Source organism: Eptatretus burgeri, chromosome 15 (genome assembly GCF_056783735.1).
Source record: "Eptatretus burgeri isolate ZD-2024b chromosome 15, Ebu_testis_v1, whole genome shotgun sequence".
In the NCBI taxonomy this organism is placed as follows: domain Eukaryota; kingdom Metazoa; phylum Chordata; class Myxini; order Myxiniformes; family Myxinidae; genus Eptatretus; species Eptatretus burgeri.
The window spans coordinates 22,689,885-22,705,861 of NC_140975.1; the positions used below are offsets into that span (position 1 = coordinate 22,689,885).

At 41.8% G+C, this 15,977-nt stretch overlaps 1 protein-coding gene across 2 annotated transcripts in view; it reads left to right on the top strand.

Annotated features, from left to right (window-relative positions):
- Positions 1-15,977, top strand: part of LOC147011729 (calpain-1 catalytic subunit-like) — an 84,973-nt gene that overhangs the window by 55,269 nt on the left and 13,727 nt on the right. For both annotated transcript variants that reach the window (XM_085857447.1, XM_085857446.1), the window contains 8 exons: positions 2,403-2,614; positions 3,861-3,897; positions 4,045-4,110; positions 5,868-5,925; positions 8,184-8,248; positions 9,394-9,462; positions 10,223-10,301; positions 12,620-12,736. In XM_085857447.1, the coding sequence (XP_085713573.1) occupies positions 2,403-2,614; positions 3,861-3,897; positions 4,045-4,110; positions 5,868-5,925; positions 8,184-8,248; positions 9,394-9,462; positions 10,223-10,301; positions 12,620-12,736 (703 nt within the window). The remainder of the gene's footprint in view (positions 1-2,402; positions 2,615-3,860; positions 3,898-4,044; positions 4,111-5,867; positions 5,926-8,183; positions 8,249-9,393; positions 9,463-10,222; positions 10,302-12,619; positions 12,737-15,977) is intronic.

The following is a 15,977-nucleotide window of genomic DNA, read 5'->3' on the forward strand; positions in this document are numbered from 1 at the left end:
CTTGAAAAGGCACATCCTCAGGTCCCCGGCAATATTCCTGGCAAGTTTCAATTCGATCGGACCAGTGGTTGTCGAGAAACGGCTGTCGCAGACACACATACAGACACAGATTGCTGGAATTATAGATAGATGCATTCTACTCACTTGAGACCAGTATTGGGACTATTATGAACCATTTCTGCGACTTGGGACTATTACTTACAAGTTCTGTGCCCTGCCTGGAAAACAGGCCTCATCCCAACTGATTGGAAGAGGCGCCTTGTTGTCCCTCTCTGGAAAGGGAAGGGTGATCGCCAAGACTGCAACAACTACCGAGGGGTGACGCTGCTCTCAGTGCCGGGCAAGGTCTTTGCTCGGATAATTCTTGATAGGGTCTGCCGCCATCTGCTTGGGCACCAGCGTCCAGAGCAGTAAGGCTTTACACCAAAGAGGCCAACGATTGACCGTATCCTTGCTATTCGGGTCCTCACCGAACGCAGACGAGAGTTTTGGCAGGGGCTGCTTGCAGCTTATGTTGATCTCTGTAAAACGTTTCATACAATGAATCGGATGCCCTCTGGAGGATTCCTGATCTTCGTGGGGTGCCACCAAAACTGATCAATCTGATGTCTGAACTCTACTCTGGTAATGAGAGTGCTGTGAGATGGGGTGATACACAACATGGCCAAAAGTATGTAGACACCTGCTCATCCAATATCTCATTCCAAAATCATGGGCATTAATATGGTGTTGGTCCCACCCCCACCCCCCCTTGCTGCGATAACAACCTCCACTCTTCTGGGAAGGCTTTCCACTAGATGTTGGAACATTGCTGTGGGGATTTGCTTCCATTCAGCCACAAGAATATTCATGAGGTCAGGCGCTGATGTTGGGTGATTAGGTCTGGCTCGCAGTCGGTGTTCCAATTCATCCCAAAGGTGTTTGATAGGTTTGAGGCCAGGGCTCTGTGCAGGTTGGTCAAGTTCTTCCACACCAATCTCAACAAAACATTTCTGCATGGACCTCGCTTTGTGCATGGGGGCATTGTCATGCTGAAACAGGAAAGGGCCTTCCCCAAACGGTTGCCACAAAGTTGGAAGCACAGAATCGTCGAGAATGTCATTATATGCTGTGGCGTTAAGATTTCCCTTCACTGGAACTAAAGAGCTGAAACCGAACCATGAAAAACAGCCCCAGATCATTATTCATCCTCCACCAAACTTTACAGTTGGCACGATGCATTCGGGCAGGTAGCGTTCTCCTGGCATCCGCCAAACCCAGATTTGTCCATCGGACTGCCAGATGGTGAAGCGTGATTCATCACTCCAGAGAACGTGTTTCCACTGCTCCAGTCCAATGGCGGTGAACTTTACACCACTCCAGCTGACGTTTGGCATTGTGCATAGTCCAATCCTAGTCCTGTTATTTTGCACCTGAAAAATGCCTTTTGCTTGTGCTTGATAGCACGCCTCACCTCCTTGCTCAACACCTTGGTCTGAAACTATTGAGGCTGCGTCTTCACATTGGTTTTCCTGCCAAATATTTTTCCCCCTCTTCACTGCTTCTTGGATTTGTCAGGTCCCCATCAATGACTCTCTGTCTCTGTGTCTCCCTCTGTCTATCTCTCTCTCTATCTATCTCTCCCACCGTCTCCCACCGTCTCCCACCGTCTCCCACCGTCTCCCACCGTCTCCCACCGTCTCCCTCCTTCACAAAGGCGGGGTTACATCATCTTGGAGATCAATCGGCCATTTCTGAACCATAGGCCTGTTTGAGAGAACTGTCTGGAGCTGCACAACAACAATACCCTGGTCTCATTCTGCCCCTGGCTTTACATCTCATCGGAATATATTTACTCTGTACATTGCACATCTTCCTTGAAGGTTACTCATTTCTCTTTTGGTGATTTTCCTCTTGTTCGTTCCTCCAAATTTGTAGCACCCAACTTTCCCCTCATATGTTCAAAGTTTGTCTTCCTGAAATCTAACAGCTTTACTCTTGATTTTTGGTTCGGCGCCAATTTGTGATTTTGGGAATTCTTAAAATTGTTTTTACAGGAGAGAATAGTGCAGTATTGTATATGCTTTTGGGGACCATTTATTTATGTACACTTTACCATCTCCATGACCAATCCGCAACATTTAATTATTTATTTATACACACTTTACTTCAACGTGTTACGTAGGTAGGCCTCACAAGTGAAAAGTAATTGCTACCGACATAATGTCTTGAATTATTTATTTGTGTGCACTTTACCATCTCCACTATCTACCGGAATATTTAGTTCTGTAATTGTGTCAATGTGAGCAGAAATTGCCATTACAGAATGAAAGCTGTGGTGGGATTAATGTCAACTTGCTGGTTACCACTGTGCTAAGCTGATAAGCCATTTTTCTGCTTTATGTTTTCCCCACGTGCTGCAGTTTGTGGGCCAACCTCAAGTGAAAATGAGTAAAGACTTCTTCCTTTATCACGCATCGGCAGCACGGTCCGAGACTTTTGTCAACACTCGTGAGGTATCGCAGCGGTTCCGGCTACCAGCTGGCGAGTACCTCGTCATACCATCCACATTTGAGCCAAACCACGAATTGGATTTTGTCGTTCGTGTTTTCTCTGAGAAGCTCAACCCCACAGAGTGAGGGCAAAAACTTGGTGGCTTTGGGACTTTGAGAGAGCTCAATAATATAAATTTTGACAATGTGGTGTTGCTACATTTAACAGTTCACAGAATAGAACATTTTTATTTTTGAAACTTAAAAAAAAAAAAAAAAATGCTGTCTTACTAGTTTGAGATGGAAGTTGAAATGACTTATGGCTGCAGGTTGAGACAATTGTGTAACAACCTATGGAATGAAGGTTGAAGAATGTATAACAGTTATCACAGACACACTAACCAAATTCCTGCCACCTCCAATTCAATATCGGGCCTAGCCAGCCAGTTCTTGAAAGACTTGGGCCAAAAACTCCCTGGCTGCCTCACAGCAATGTGGGACTAAATGGAGGCCTTAGAGGTCGTATTAGTGCAAGATAGTTTGAGGATTTGGTCAAGCTTGTCATTCGGATCATTTGCTCTCTCGTACTTGGTTAATCAATCCATCTAATGACGTCACTTTTTCGAGAGCATTGGTGCTCCCGGATCATTCTCTAAATGAGGAATGTGATGGGTGGTTTGCCGTTGTGGTATTCAGGACAGAAATTTGGAATTTGACTGCAGTACCAGTACATTATGATGGCCTACCTAACAACTGCAACAAAGAACTGCATACTCCTTGATTTATTGCTTTCGCACGGGGCTCTGGGCTTATAGTTTATAGTCAGGGATAGAAGTTAAAATCGATTTGTTTTTGAGGAATTCTGCTTGTGTAGCTTTGCATATAAAACACCGTGCAGTTTAAGCACGTCAACGATACCCGAGGTGGTAATAAGTGTAGTGAGCTTTTCATTTTTAGTGGTTCCATCATGATATTATGTTGTTCCTCGCTTCATCTTTTTGCTCTTCCTCGGCCCGAATCATTGCCGCATTCTTGTGAGGTCAGCCGGTACTGGCCAGAGTCTTTTTGGAACCAGCTGTGTTCGACTGTGGCAGGAATTATTTCAGAGTGACGGCGATTCTTTCGCCGACTCTTCATGAAAGGCACCATGGGATTTTTGTTGCCTGCCAACGACCCGATAGCTGGCAGTCTAGTCCTCTGGCTTAACGTCTACTTGATTGATGGTGCACACGTTGATCACTCACCCTGCAGGTGAAACACGAGGATGACTGATTATTATAGCCGGATAAGGATTCTAACCCATGCTAGACAGCTCAGAGGTGAATGAATATACCTCTAGGCTATCCTACCAGCCCTGAATGTGTATTTTTTCTTTTTATTTTGTTTCAGCGTGATGGACGATGAAGTTGAAATAAAACCTCCAGAGGTAAGGCTGTATTCGGGTGCTCATTCCTTTGTGCAGACTTTTACGCTTGGCAGTGCTTAACGTCCTTGCCTTCAAAATCAAGTTTGTTTTTCGAGCTATGTGCTTTGTCATTCACGTTTTAATTATTGTCATATTTTGTTTCTGCAGGTTAGCGAAGATGATGATGATATTGATCCTTCCTTCGTTGCTATCTTTGAGAAACTCGCTGGACCCGTAAGGCCTTTTTCAAAAATTTGAAGCCTGCATGTTAGTGATGAAATTAAAATCAGCAACATTGCTTAGAAATGTAAGATTTAGAAGGAAACTGTTGCTTTTCTCTTTTTTAGTATTTTTAGCATTTCTGTGAGAAATCCCATTTTAGAAATCTCAACATTAAAATTAAGCAAAATATGGTGCTTATAAGCATGGCTACAAATTGATGATGGAACAGACCCCTAAGTATTGCTGTAAAGTTCTGAGATTTATATTACAGGTACTTGTGAAGAACTCGTCCAAATGGACGGGAAAATCCACCCAGAATTATGGATGGCGTAATCCCTGCCTCCCCCAGGAATTACCGACTGGACAAATAATCCCCCCTCCCCTCCCCGGATTTACCGACTGGATAATCTCCCCAGAATTGGTGAATTTTTGTGAATTATAAAATCCCCTCTCACTAGAAGTGGTGCTATGCAATACATATTAACATTAAAAATTTTTGAGTTCACGGTGGTTAAGCATGAGTCACATTTGCTCTCCGGCGAGGATACGACGGCCGTACCCCTCCTGAATTGATAGAAACGTGCGGCGGCCGCAGAGTTTCTGAGGTGGCCTCAGGGTGGCCCTACGCCGTATGGCTATCTTTTACAGGCCGTAAGGTCGCCGTGGAATTATAACGCGGAGTTATAACTTTTTTCATTTCTACGTTGGCCGTAGCAATTCAACAAGCCATAGCCATGACGTAGATGTGTTCCACGTCGACCGTACAGTGGGCTTGTGTTATTTGTGCGTTTTCCGTAGGCTCTTATCAATTAAAAATGAATTTTGCCAACCCCCAAAAAATTACGGCGGCCGCACTGTTTCCACGTTCGCCTTAGTGCCCCCCTGCGGTTGCCTTGCGGGCACCTTGAGACTACCTTGCATCTGCCTTGAAAATTCTATGGCCGCCGCAGGGACCCCCTAAGGTCACCGTGCGACATCAAATCAAAGACCGTACGGCACCCCCACGTTTCCGGTCTCCACAATTTCTAAATACCCCGTGCGGCTACCCGAAAAATAAAAACATATGTGACTGCTACATTGTGTGACCGTGGAAATACTCCAGCCGCCCTATAATTGCTAATGGCCGTAGATTTTTTAGACCCTACGGCCGCCGAGCCAAATGTGACTGAAGCATTAGTTTCTTGACTTGGCAGAAGGGGGGGGGAGTGATCCAATTCAGCAATCTACTGCCAACTTGAATTGCTGGACGATGATTATTTTTCTTTTTTTGACCCCCTACAACCGTCTCTCGCACACCAGTCCAGTCACCAGTTTTCAACAGTTTTTTTTTTTCCGAACGCACACACAAACAAACACACAAACAAGCACTGCTGTAACTATAATGGCACTCGGTGGCGTGCATACCTCCACCAGGCTAAACAGTTTCATCCACCAACTTTTGTCCGAATCCATCGATAATTGTTTGAGATATTGTGCTATACAATGCATCATTTTTGGCCTTATCTCTCAGCGTTAAAGAATCACTTTAAAAATTCTAGTAACCAGATCTTCACGAAAATCTAATCAATTTGTCCTTGTCACACACCCAACCTGTCCAACAAGTTTTGGCTTAATCCGTCCATAACTTTTTCAGACATCCTTCACGCAGACAGAGAACTAGGATTGAAAATATAATCTCTGTCCACCTTTCGGTGGTGGAGATGATTACAGGACTATTGTATTGCCAATTTGTCTTAATGGGAGTTGATGTGGAATGGTTTCTCTTTCAGGATGGAGAGATCAGTCCAAAGGAGCTACAGAACATCCTCGCAAGGATCCTGCGGAAACGTAAGCTTTTAATGGCCATTTAAGTACCTCACTTCCTTACTATAATTCACTGACTGGTGTTTGTTACTTGCAAAATCGAAGATTTTTCAAGTATATTGGTCAATCGACTTTGTTACTTGACGAAATCTACGATTTTGTCAAGTATGTTGGTCGGTTCAGTTTGTGAGTTTGTTTGTTTGTTTGTTTGTTTGTTTGTGTGTACGTCTCGCTCTACAGGTCGCATTTCGAGTCGGAATGTCATGGAACTTCACCAATGGACTTATTGGCCACCAGAATAGAACCCTATAACTTTTGGCATGTCAAGGTCAAAGGTCAAGATCAGGAAAAATTCCTGAAAATCACGAAAATCCGTATCTTTGAGCATGGGCCGATTTTCAAAAATTAATGTCTCCGCCAAATCTTAACGGATTCCTTTCAAATTTGAAACACGGACGTAGGAGGGGAGTATCTTTGACTGGATTAAAAATTGGTCACATCCGTTACGGATTACGGAGGTGACAGGTGTTTTAATTTAATTTTTTTGTTTTTTGTTTGTTTACCCTAAAAACTATGTTTAACCCCAAAAATACCTATTATCGCTCAATATTCTCGATGGTACGCGATCTTGTTGAATTTCGTCAAGTCCTGGCCCTATGGGCCATTTTTATTACTCTGTCTTTCTGTTTGTCTGTGAATCACCTACAGCTCACAATTCCAAACCGATCGTCATGAAAGTTTACCAAGTTGTAGAGGTAGTCACAGCTGAGAAGCCTATTGATTTTGAGATCAAAGGTCAACTTGAGGTCAAAAAATAATCATCAATTTTCTTCCTATTAACTGAAAATTAAACGGCGATTGCATAGTGTATATTTGAATTGGGAAAGCAACTATTTTTGAGGTCAAAAGGTTAGCTCAAGGTCAAGCTTTTGAAATCGTTAATTTTCATCTGATTGACCTGAGCTTTGATTAAGATCATCGATTTTAATCTTAATGTAATGGGCAAATTGATGTTTCCATGGCAACTTTTTTTTGGTGTGGGGGGGGGGGTAGTGGGGTGGAGGGGAGGTGTGTGGATTTTGCAAGCATCCTGCTAAGCAGGACATACTGTCGTCTGTGTGTTTGTTTGTTTGCACTACTACTCCTACAGTTCTGGCCCAATTACATCCAGACTTGCTCCACAGGATCAGCATAACCCCAAATAATGTAAAGGGGTGTTTTTCATCCTATTAGCTGGAAATGGAAGATATCAAATGGATGACCAAATACTGTATCGGAGTACAGATGCCGCACTTTCACTTATTGCCGATGTTTATAACGATCCATTTCTTTGCACAATGTCCTAACCTTTCTCTGCTTTTTGGCACAATTAATTTTGTCCATCGTTTTACGTGTGGACACCATTATTCACCGGTGTGTGTCAACAAGATCTTGTAGATCTAGTATTACAGGATCTCAGTACATCATTTTCTGTTCAATGACTATTCATTGATGTCTTGAACTTAGCTTCCTTCCTGTATGCTGGTCTGATCACTACAATTGTCTGTTTACAATGTATGCTAGTCTGATTACTACAATCTGGTAGATTCTAAAGATTCCATAGTGCCTTTCGTGAAGAATAGGCGAGTTATCACTGCAACCCTGGAACAGATTGCAAGTTCCCTACCGAATATCCTTCGGTTGAACGGCAAGCATGGCCATCCGGTTCGTGAAAGCCTTGAGCCGACCCTCCAGAAGGAGGGAATAAATGGAGCCATTAGAACCGTAGTAGTAGTAGTAGTAGTAGTAGTAGTAGTAGTAGTAGTAGTAGTCGTAGCCGTAGTTCTAGTTTGCAGTACTTAAAAAAAAAACTCATTGCCCCTAAAACTGATCTCATATGTAATGCTGATCTTATTCCAGGGGATTAATCCTTTTTTTCCTAATCTGATAAAGGATATTACCATGATTTAAAGATGCCTGTTTTGCATGATGGAGCTTGTGCATAACCTGCATGCAGAAGAAACTGTGAGGAGCCACTTTCACACAAATTGCAAGGAAATTTGTCGACCATTCAGAAATCAACACATTCTATGGGATTTGAACACAGGATCCCTGGATCTTGAGCTGTCCTTAAACACTGGATCACCAATCAGGTCAAATAAAAGCAATATTTGGATGGAGTGAACACCCAGATGCATGAGCACAGCTGTGAAACGAGACATTCTGCTCATCTCATTGTTTTAAATATCTGCTCGTGAAAAAGAGGAATATGGTTTTTGAATGTGGATGAACTTGTCTCACAGATGGAAACATTAAAACCGATGGCTTCAGCCTTGATGCTTGCCGCAACATCGTGGCTCTCCTGGACGTATCCTTTTCTTTTCAGTCTGCCCCCCGCACAGCGGAAGACGGGGTTTTGCAATCGCTTCTGTGTGTGTCTGTCTGGGCCGTAACTTTTTTTGACCATTTGAGCTTTTGTCAAAAAAATTTCAACATAGCTTTATTATGAGAATATGGAGAAGACAAATTCATAATTTTGTTAACATGATTTATTATTATTATTATTATTATTATTATTATTATTATTATTATTATTAATATTATCTCACCTGGACGTCGGGTGAGGTTATGCAATCGAGCACTGTCTGTATGTGAGTGAGTCCGTAAACACATCAGTCATTTTTGCTTGAACCAAACACACAATTTTAATGAAACTTGGCCACAAGCTTCATATCTGATGCCTCATGAAGGTGTATTGACTGCATCAAAACCTGTGCTCATTATGGGGGTCTACGGGGGGGGGGGGGTTAACCCCCCCTCTAAAAAAAATAGGTATTTGCTCTCTTTTCTGAAACTTGACTCCAACTTTCATCATTCATGATGTACCAAAGTTTGTTCACAGCATTAAAAAAAACATCAGGATCTAAGGAGGTCTGTGGGGTTTTGAGCCCCCCCCCCCAAATTGCTATTTGCTCTCTTCTCCAAAATTACACACACAATTTCAATGAAGCTTGACTCCATCCTTCATCACCTGTGATGTACCAAAGTTTGTTCACAAAATTAATAAAATCATGGTCTCAGGGGGTCTTTAGGTGGTTTGAGTGACTGTTGCTCCTGATCCAGGTGAGCTTCAGGACAGGTAGTCCTATTTTCATTATTGTTCTTTTTTTTGTCAACAACCACTTGTCCAATTGATACAAAATTTTCTCGGTCGGAGCGACCCACCCCCTCCCATACCTCTCCACATCTGTAGAAAGCTCTGAGAAGGAACATTCAATGACAAGCGACTGATATAGAATCAACAAATACATGCAAAAGGCTCAAATATAGCTTTGTGTTGCTAATATTTCCAAAAACTTTTGCATGATACAGATGTGCATTTGCATGCCACCTTTTCTTTTGGGTGTTGGTACATATTGCTGCCCTGTGGCACTCCCCAAGCATATGCATTTGTAAATGGTGTTGTCAATAATCTGATTTTTGAAAGTTGTATTTTGCTGACTGACCTTTCAGAAAGATTGCTCGGGAAAACTTGGCCTCAAGGAATTCAACTTCTTTTGGAAGAGGATCAAAACATGGCAGGTAGAATTTCAACCCCTCCGTAATGCATCTATTTTGTCACCATTGGTTTTGTTTTTGATTATTTATTTTACTTTGTACGCGATCAAGACTCCTGGAAGAGCGAGGTGACGGTGGTTAAAATGGCATTGTTCCAACATTCAGAGATACACACAGTCAGAGAGACACACAGACACGGACACAGAAACAGAGAGAACTCTGAGATTGAGTTTGGTTGGGTTAATGGGGGTAGAAAAGATGGAGGATGACATGAAATTGGGGTGCACCACTTGCTTGAAGCCATAGAGGAAAGAGTGAGAGTGAGTTTTTTTTTCTTTTTAAATTATTATTATTGATTTTTGAATTTAATCTTTTATTGTTTCCCATTGTTCAAGTTTACTCCAAGCTGCTGTGAACAGTTCGAATGAAGTTTACTTCATTATAGACCATGTTCAAGTTAACTTGATTCTGGACCAGGAACAGTTCGAATGAAGCTAATGTCGTAGCCAAAAGACAGCTCCAGTTTTTTCAGATTTGGTTCTGCTGGTAAAAGAGTGTGTTTAAATTGGAAAACAAAAGACGTTGCTTGCTAAAAAATATAAACTGTGCAACTTTTCTCCGGTGGGTGAGCAAACCGTGTCGTCTACTCATTGGCGATTGATGTAAATGTTTCTTCCAGTTCAAAACTTGAGTTGTTTTATCTTGTGAATATCAACTCCAATTCAATGCAACAGGATGATGAATTGTTCCATCTGTTTTATTTTTATTTTTATTTTATCAACAGCAAATCTATAAACAGTTCGACATGGACAACTCGGGGGCTTTCAACAGTTTTGAGATGCGTTTGGCCCTGAAGGAAGCTGGTAAGTTTAATAAAACGAGTTCTCTTACAAGGACCTTCAACACAGAAGGCATTAGGCCAATCAAAGCCTCTCCTTTTCCTCTTCCAATGGTTACCAATCTATGGTTGTTTGTCCATGCTCTATCCTTCATAAATGCTGAACATCAAGCAAGGAAGCAGCATGTACCATTTTTAGTCTTTGGTTTGATTTGGCTGGGGTTTGAACCACGACCTACCAGACTCAGAGCAGACGCTTTAACCATTACGCCACCGAGTCAGGTAATTGCTATGGCTTCTGTTGCCCTGAACTTGTCAGTTTACCGACTTCATAATGACCGGTCAGGTGCATGTTTCCACGTTTCTTTTAAACGAATTGGCCTGAGTTCACGCATCTCAATTTTAGTTGATTTTACCTTTGTGCTGTTACTTTATTGTAACTTTATTTGGCTCATTCTCCTTTTTTGGAACGTGGCCTCTATTTGTAATAACCTTTCCCAGAACTGCTGTTGCAGCAGTGGTATTGTGATGAAAACCAAGTCACAGCTATCTTCTTACTACGGTCACAAGGAACAAATATTTAATAATGCACTTTTACCCACTCTCACAATGGATGCCTCTCGGCTTTGAGAATGAAATGTCAGCATTCATGCCCTGGATTAATTTTGCTATTTGCGTTGTGCGAAATATTGCAGTATTTGTTTTGACAAGCTATTGTGTCTTACCTGACCAAACATTTTATGAATACAACAAAGTTTAAATGTGCATTTCAATAAAATAGACATTATCAAAGCTTTTCGACTTGCACTCCTCAGGATAAAACCGCAAGCAGGTGACGAAGAAGCACCAAACTCTCGTTTATAAAGTTACAATGTAATGTCCTCAACGTTGATTGGTTGAGAGAAAGAAAGGATGGAATTTCCTGATTGGCGGAACCACAGAGCATCATGAATAATGAGTAGGTGGAGATGAATCACCGAAGTACCGGTGGAAACGTAATGCTAATTAGCTGAGGGCTAGTTGGGGGTGGGGGTTGTGGTTTTCCTAATGACTCAACTGACTGTGGGAGAGTTGTCACACAGTCGAGCCACCAGAGTCAAAATAGATATAAAGTTCAGAGAAATTATTTCTGTCCACAAAGAATGGGATTGGTTGGCCTGATGAATGTGGCCTCCATCTAAACTGCGTCCTCTACTCAGGATTTTACACCAGCCAATATGATATTGCTCTGCACACTGAGGATTATTCGTAAATGGTCACCAATTGCAGAGGCACAGGGAATATTTGTCATATTGTGTACATTCTTACAAGCCCCAGTTGGTTGTCTCTGTTCGGTTGACAGACCCTGTCTGATCCCCAAAGGGACGTGTTGTTCAATGCGATCCTTCAATCTCAAAGATGCGTGGCCCACGTACCGAGAATCACACTGGCACTAAAATTCATAAATAATCTTATTTATGTGAGAGGCAGGCAGAACAACCGGTGGTTAGTGAAAATCACTCGTGGTTGAACAGAATAGTAAGAATGGGACAATGTCTGTTTGATCTAGTTTTAAAACCGTTGAGACACTTTGCCTTTCCAAGGTAGGCATAGGTATACTAGACATTTACCAGGTCTGATTATCGTCGTCTTTGGTGGGTTCAGGAATATATATATTAAAATCCTTAGTGGAGGACGCAGATTAACTCACCTTCGTGCAATGAAGATCACATTCATCAGGTCAACCAATCCTATTCTTTGTAGACAGAAAGACTTTGTCCGAACTTTATATCTATCTTGACTCTGATGGCTCGATTGTGTGATAACTCTCCCACAGTCAACATTGAGTCATCATGAAAACCACAACCCCCCGCCCCCCACCCCCCAACTGGCCCTCAGCTAATTCGCATTACGTTTCTTCCGGTACTTTGGTAATTCATCTCCGCCTCATCATAATTCATGATGGTTCATTTTCACCTACTCATTATTCATGATGCCCCATGGTTCCACCAATCAGGTAATCCCATCTTTACTTTCCCTGAACAAATCAACGTTGAGGACATTACATTGTAACTTTATAAATGAGAGTTTGATGCTTCTTCTTCCTCTGCTTGCGGTTTTATCCTGAGGAGTGCAAGTCGAAAAGCTTTTATAATGTCTATTTTATTGAAATGCATATTACTGAACCATTGTCCAGTGTTTTGTTTTTTTTTAATTGAAGGTTTTAAAAAATTGTTTAACTTTTTTTTTACATTCCCGCATGTTCATTTCGCATTTCGTATATAGTGAGTGTGAGGAGGAGCATACAATTTGGTACTTATGGCTGAAACCCTTATGTATTCTGCCTGTTTCTCCCATCCATAGGCTACCAACTCAATGACAAACTCACAGAGATTATCATTTCCCGATACAGAGATGACGACATGACCATAGACTTTGATAACTTCATTTGTTGCCTCGTCCGACTCGAAGCCATGAGCAGTAAGGACATTTTCTTACCTGCATTATATTTCTCGAGTCTTGCTTACTATAACATCAGGCCTTCAAGGCCATCTATATATTATTCCCACAATTGTGGGGGTTTTGTTCCCCACCCATTTCTGATGCTCAATACAACAATCCCCTACTTTTACTTCTCTCTCCGACCCTTCATTTCCTCCCCCTGGTAATACCACTTTTGGCTAAAAACTATACTTGAGAGGTTTTTTGGTTTTTTTTTTTTTTTAAATCATATTTTGGCTGCTTGTTAAGTTGAAAGAGCACTCACTCACTGATGGTTTAAAAAATAAAATAAAATATTGAAAGTCTATAAATATTACATTGTAAACATTATAAAATTGCAGGAGCACTCCTTTATTGAAAACTCGCAGGGGTACCCAGCATTGCCCGGTGCTGTTATAATCCTGTTGGCATTTTGAAGAAATAAATTGTGTGTGTGTGTGTGTGTGTGTGTGTGTGTGTATGTTGTTCGTCTTTCGGCTGCTCCCGTTAGGGGTCGCCACAGCGGATCATCCATTATGATCCGCATACTGATTTGGCATAGGTTTTATGGCGGATGCCCTTCCTGACGCAACCCTGGTCGCCTCTTACAACACAGGGATATATATATATATATATATATATATATATATATATATATATATATATATATATATATATATATATATATATATCTATATATATATATCTATATATCTATATATATATATATATATATATATATATATATATATATATATATATATATATATATATATATATATATATATATATATATATATATATATATATATATATATATATATATATATATACACTAAACAAAAATATAAATGCACCAAGCGCAAAAATATAAACGCACCAAGCGATTGTTACTATTTTACCTCGAACTCATTAATACTAAATCTTCACAACAATTTGGTTATAGAATCCATGACAATTGAGCATTAAATTTCAAAGAGTTCCTTGAGAATTCTGGCGACAGTCTTTGCGCTACAACAGCCGACACAACCGAGGTGTCACTGTCAGAGTTCACACAGTCAGTAGCGGGTGTGTCCACCGTTGGCGTCGCGCAGAGCGGTGCATCTCCGGCGCATGGACATCACCAGATTATCGATGGTGGCCTGAGGGATGTTTTCCCATTCCTCCTGGAGAGCCACACGGAGCTGGCAGACGTTCTCTGGGACTGCGTAACATTGTCGTACGCGTCGATCAAGAACGTCCCAAAGGTGCTCGATGGGCGACATGTCGGGAGAATATGGAGGCCAGTCGAGGACATCAATGTCCTCCTCACCGAGGAAGTCCATGCAGATCCTGGCAACATGGGGGCGAGCATTGTCTTGCTGAAACGTCACATGGTGAAGGCGCACAAACGGCACGACGATGAGTCTGAGTATCTCGTCCCTGTACCGCTGCCCGTTCAAGTTGCCTTCAATGAAATGAAGCCGAGTGCGCTCTCCATGGCATATGCCTGCCCACACCATAACACTGGCACTACCGTGTGACACCCGACGAAGGACATTGGCGTCAGTGTAGCGCTCCCCAGCCCGACGCCAAACGCAAAGTCTGCCATCAGCCCGATACAGCTGGTACCGTGACTCATCGGTGAACAGCACTCTCCTCCATCGTGCGAGGGTCCAGCGCAAGTGAACATTGGCCCAGTTCAGTCGGGTCTGACGCCGGACTGCAGTGAGGTTGAGTCCCCGGTGTGGTCGGCGGGCTCGGAGGTTGGCCTTGCTCAAGCGGTTACGCACCGTCTGGGCTGAAATGCGCCTGTTATGCAGCCCGACAGTCTCATCGGCAGTCCTCGTGGCCGGTCGGAGTCGATCCCGGAGATGTTGCAGCCTCATGTGACGATCCTGACCAGCGGTGGTCACACGTGGTCGCCGGGCATGTGGGCGGTTCACGGTGCTTCCAGTCTCTCTGAGGCGCGTTCTCAGGCGGCTAATGGTGGAGTGGTGGACATTGAAGTGTGCTGCAACGGCCCGTACTGACGTCCCAGCATTCAGCATGCCAATGGCGCGCTCCCTCAAGATTTGTGACATCTGTGGCATGTTGACATTTGGCACCAGTCCACATTTTGGGGAGGCCTTTTATAGGGCAAGCTATAGGAAGTGTTTGTGTCCTGGTCACGCTCACTGACCATCACTCTGTCAAGCCCCATGGTGCTCATGGGAAGGATTACTCAACGTGTGAGTCCACACACTCAGAGTGGTCAATTTCAACGGGAACATCTGTCTTGAGCAAAACAAAGGAACCATTGCTCAAACATATCATCGGTTTGACCATCTTCCCATAATGGCAATCTTGACTTAGATATTTAGGTTGGTGCGTTTATATTTTTGTTCAGTATATATATATATATATATATATATATATATATATATATATATATATATATATATATATATATATATATATATATATATATATATATGTATATATGTATATATATATATATATATGTATATATGTATATATATATATGTATATATATATATATATGTATATATGTATATATATATATATATATATATATATATATATATATATAATTTCATTCATTCATACATACAGTATATATAGTGTGTGTTCATGTTAATACGTATGTCCGTCTGTGCTAATTTTCTCTAATTTCTCTGCAACCGCTTATCTGATTGACATAATTTTCACCATATGTGTGACCACTCCTGTATAATTTTTTTTTTTTAAGTGATACCTTTGACATCACAGGTCACCTGGTGTGGCAGTCATGTTGGAAAAAAGGAAAACCTTTTGACCTCTATCTCCGAAACAGCTCTATGGAAAAAATCGAAATTTCACACATGTCAAGTACTCCCCATGGGAAATAAGTGATTTTTAGTGCGAGACGTGGCTCGAAGGGAGCTCGGCGTTCTTCTTCTTCTTCTTCTTCTTCTTCTTCTTCTTCTTCTTGATCTTCTTGTTCTTCTTGTTCTTCTTCTTGTTCTTCTTCTTGTTCTTCTTGTTCTTCTTCTTGTTCTTCTTCTTGTTCTTCTTCTTGTTCTTCTTCTTGTTCTTCTTCTTCTTCTTGTTCTTCTTCTTCTTGTTCTTGTTCTTCTTCTTCTTGTTCTTGTTCTTCTGCTTGTTCTTCTTCTTCTTGTTCTTCTTCTTCTTGTTCTTCTTCTTCTTCTTGTTCTTCTTCTTCTTGTTCTTCTTCTTCCTGTTCTTCTTCTTCTTCTTGTTCTTCTTCTTCTTATGAAGA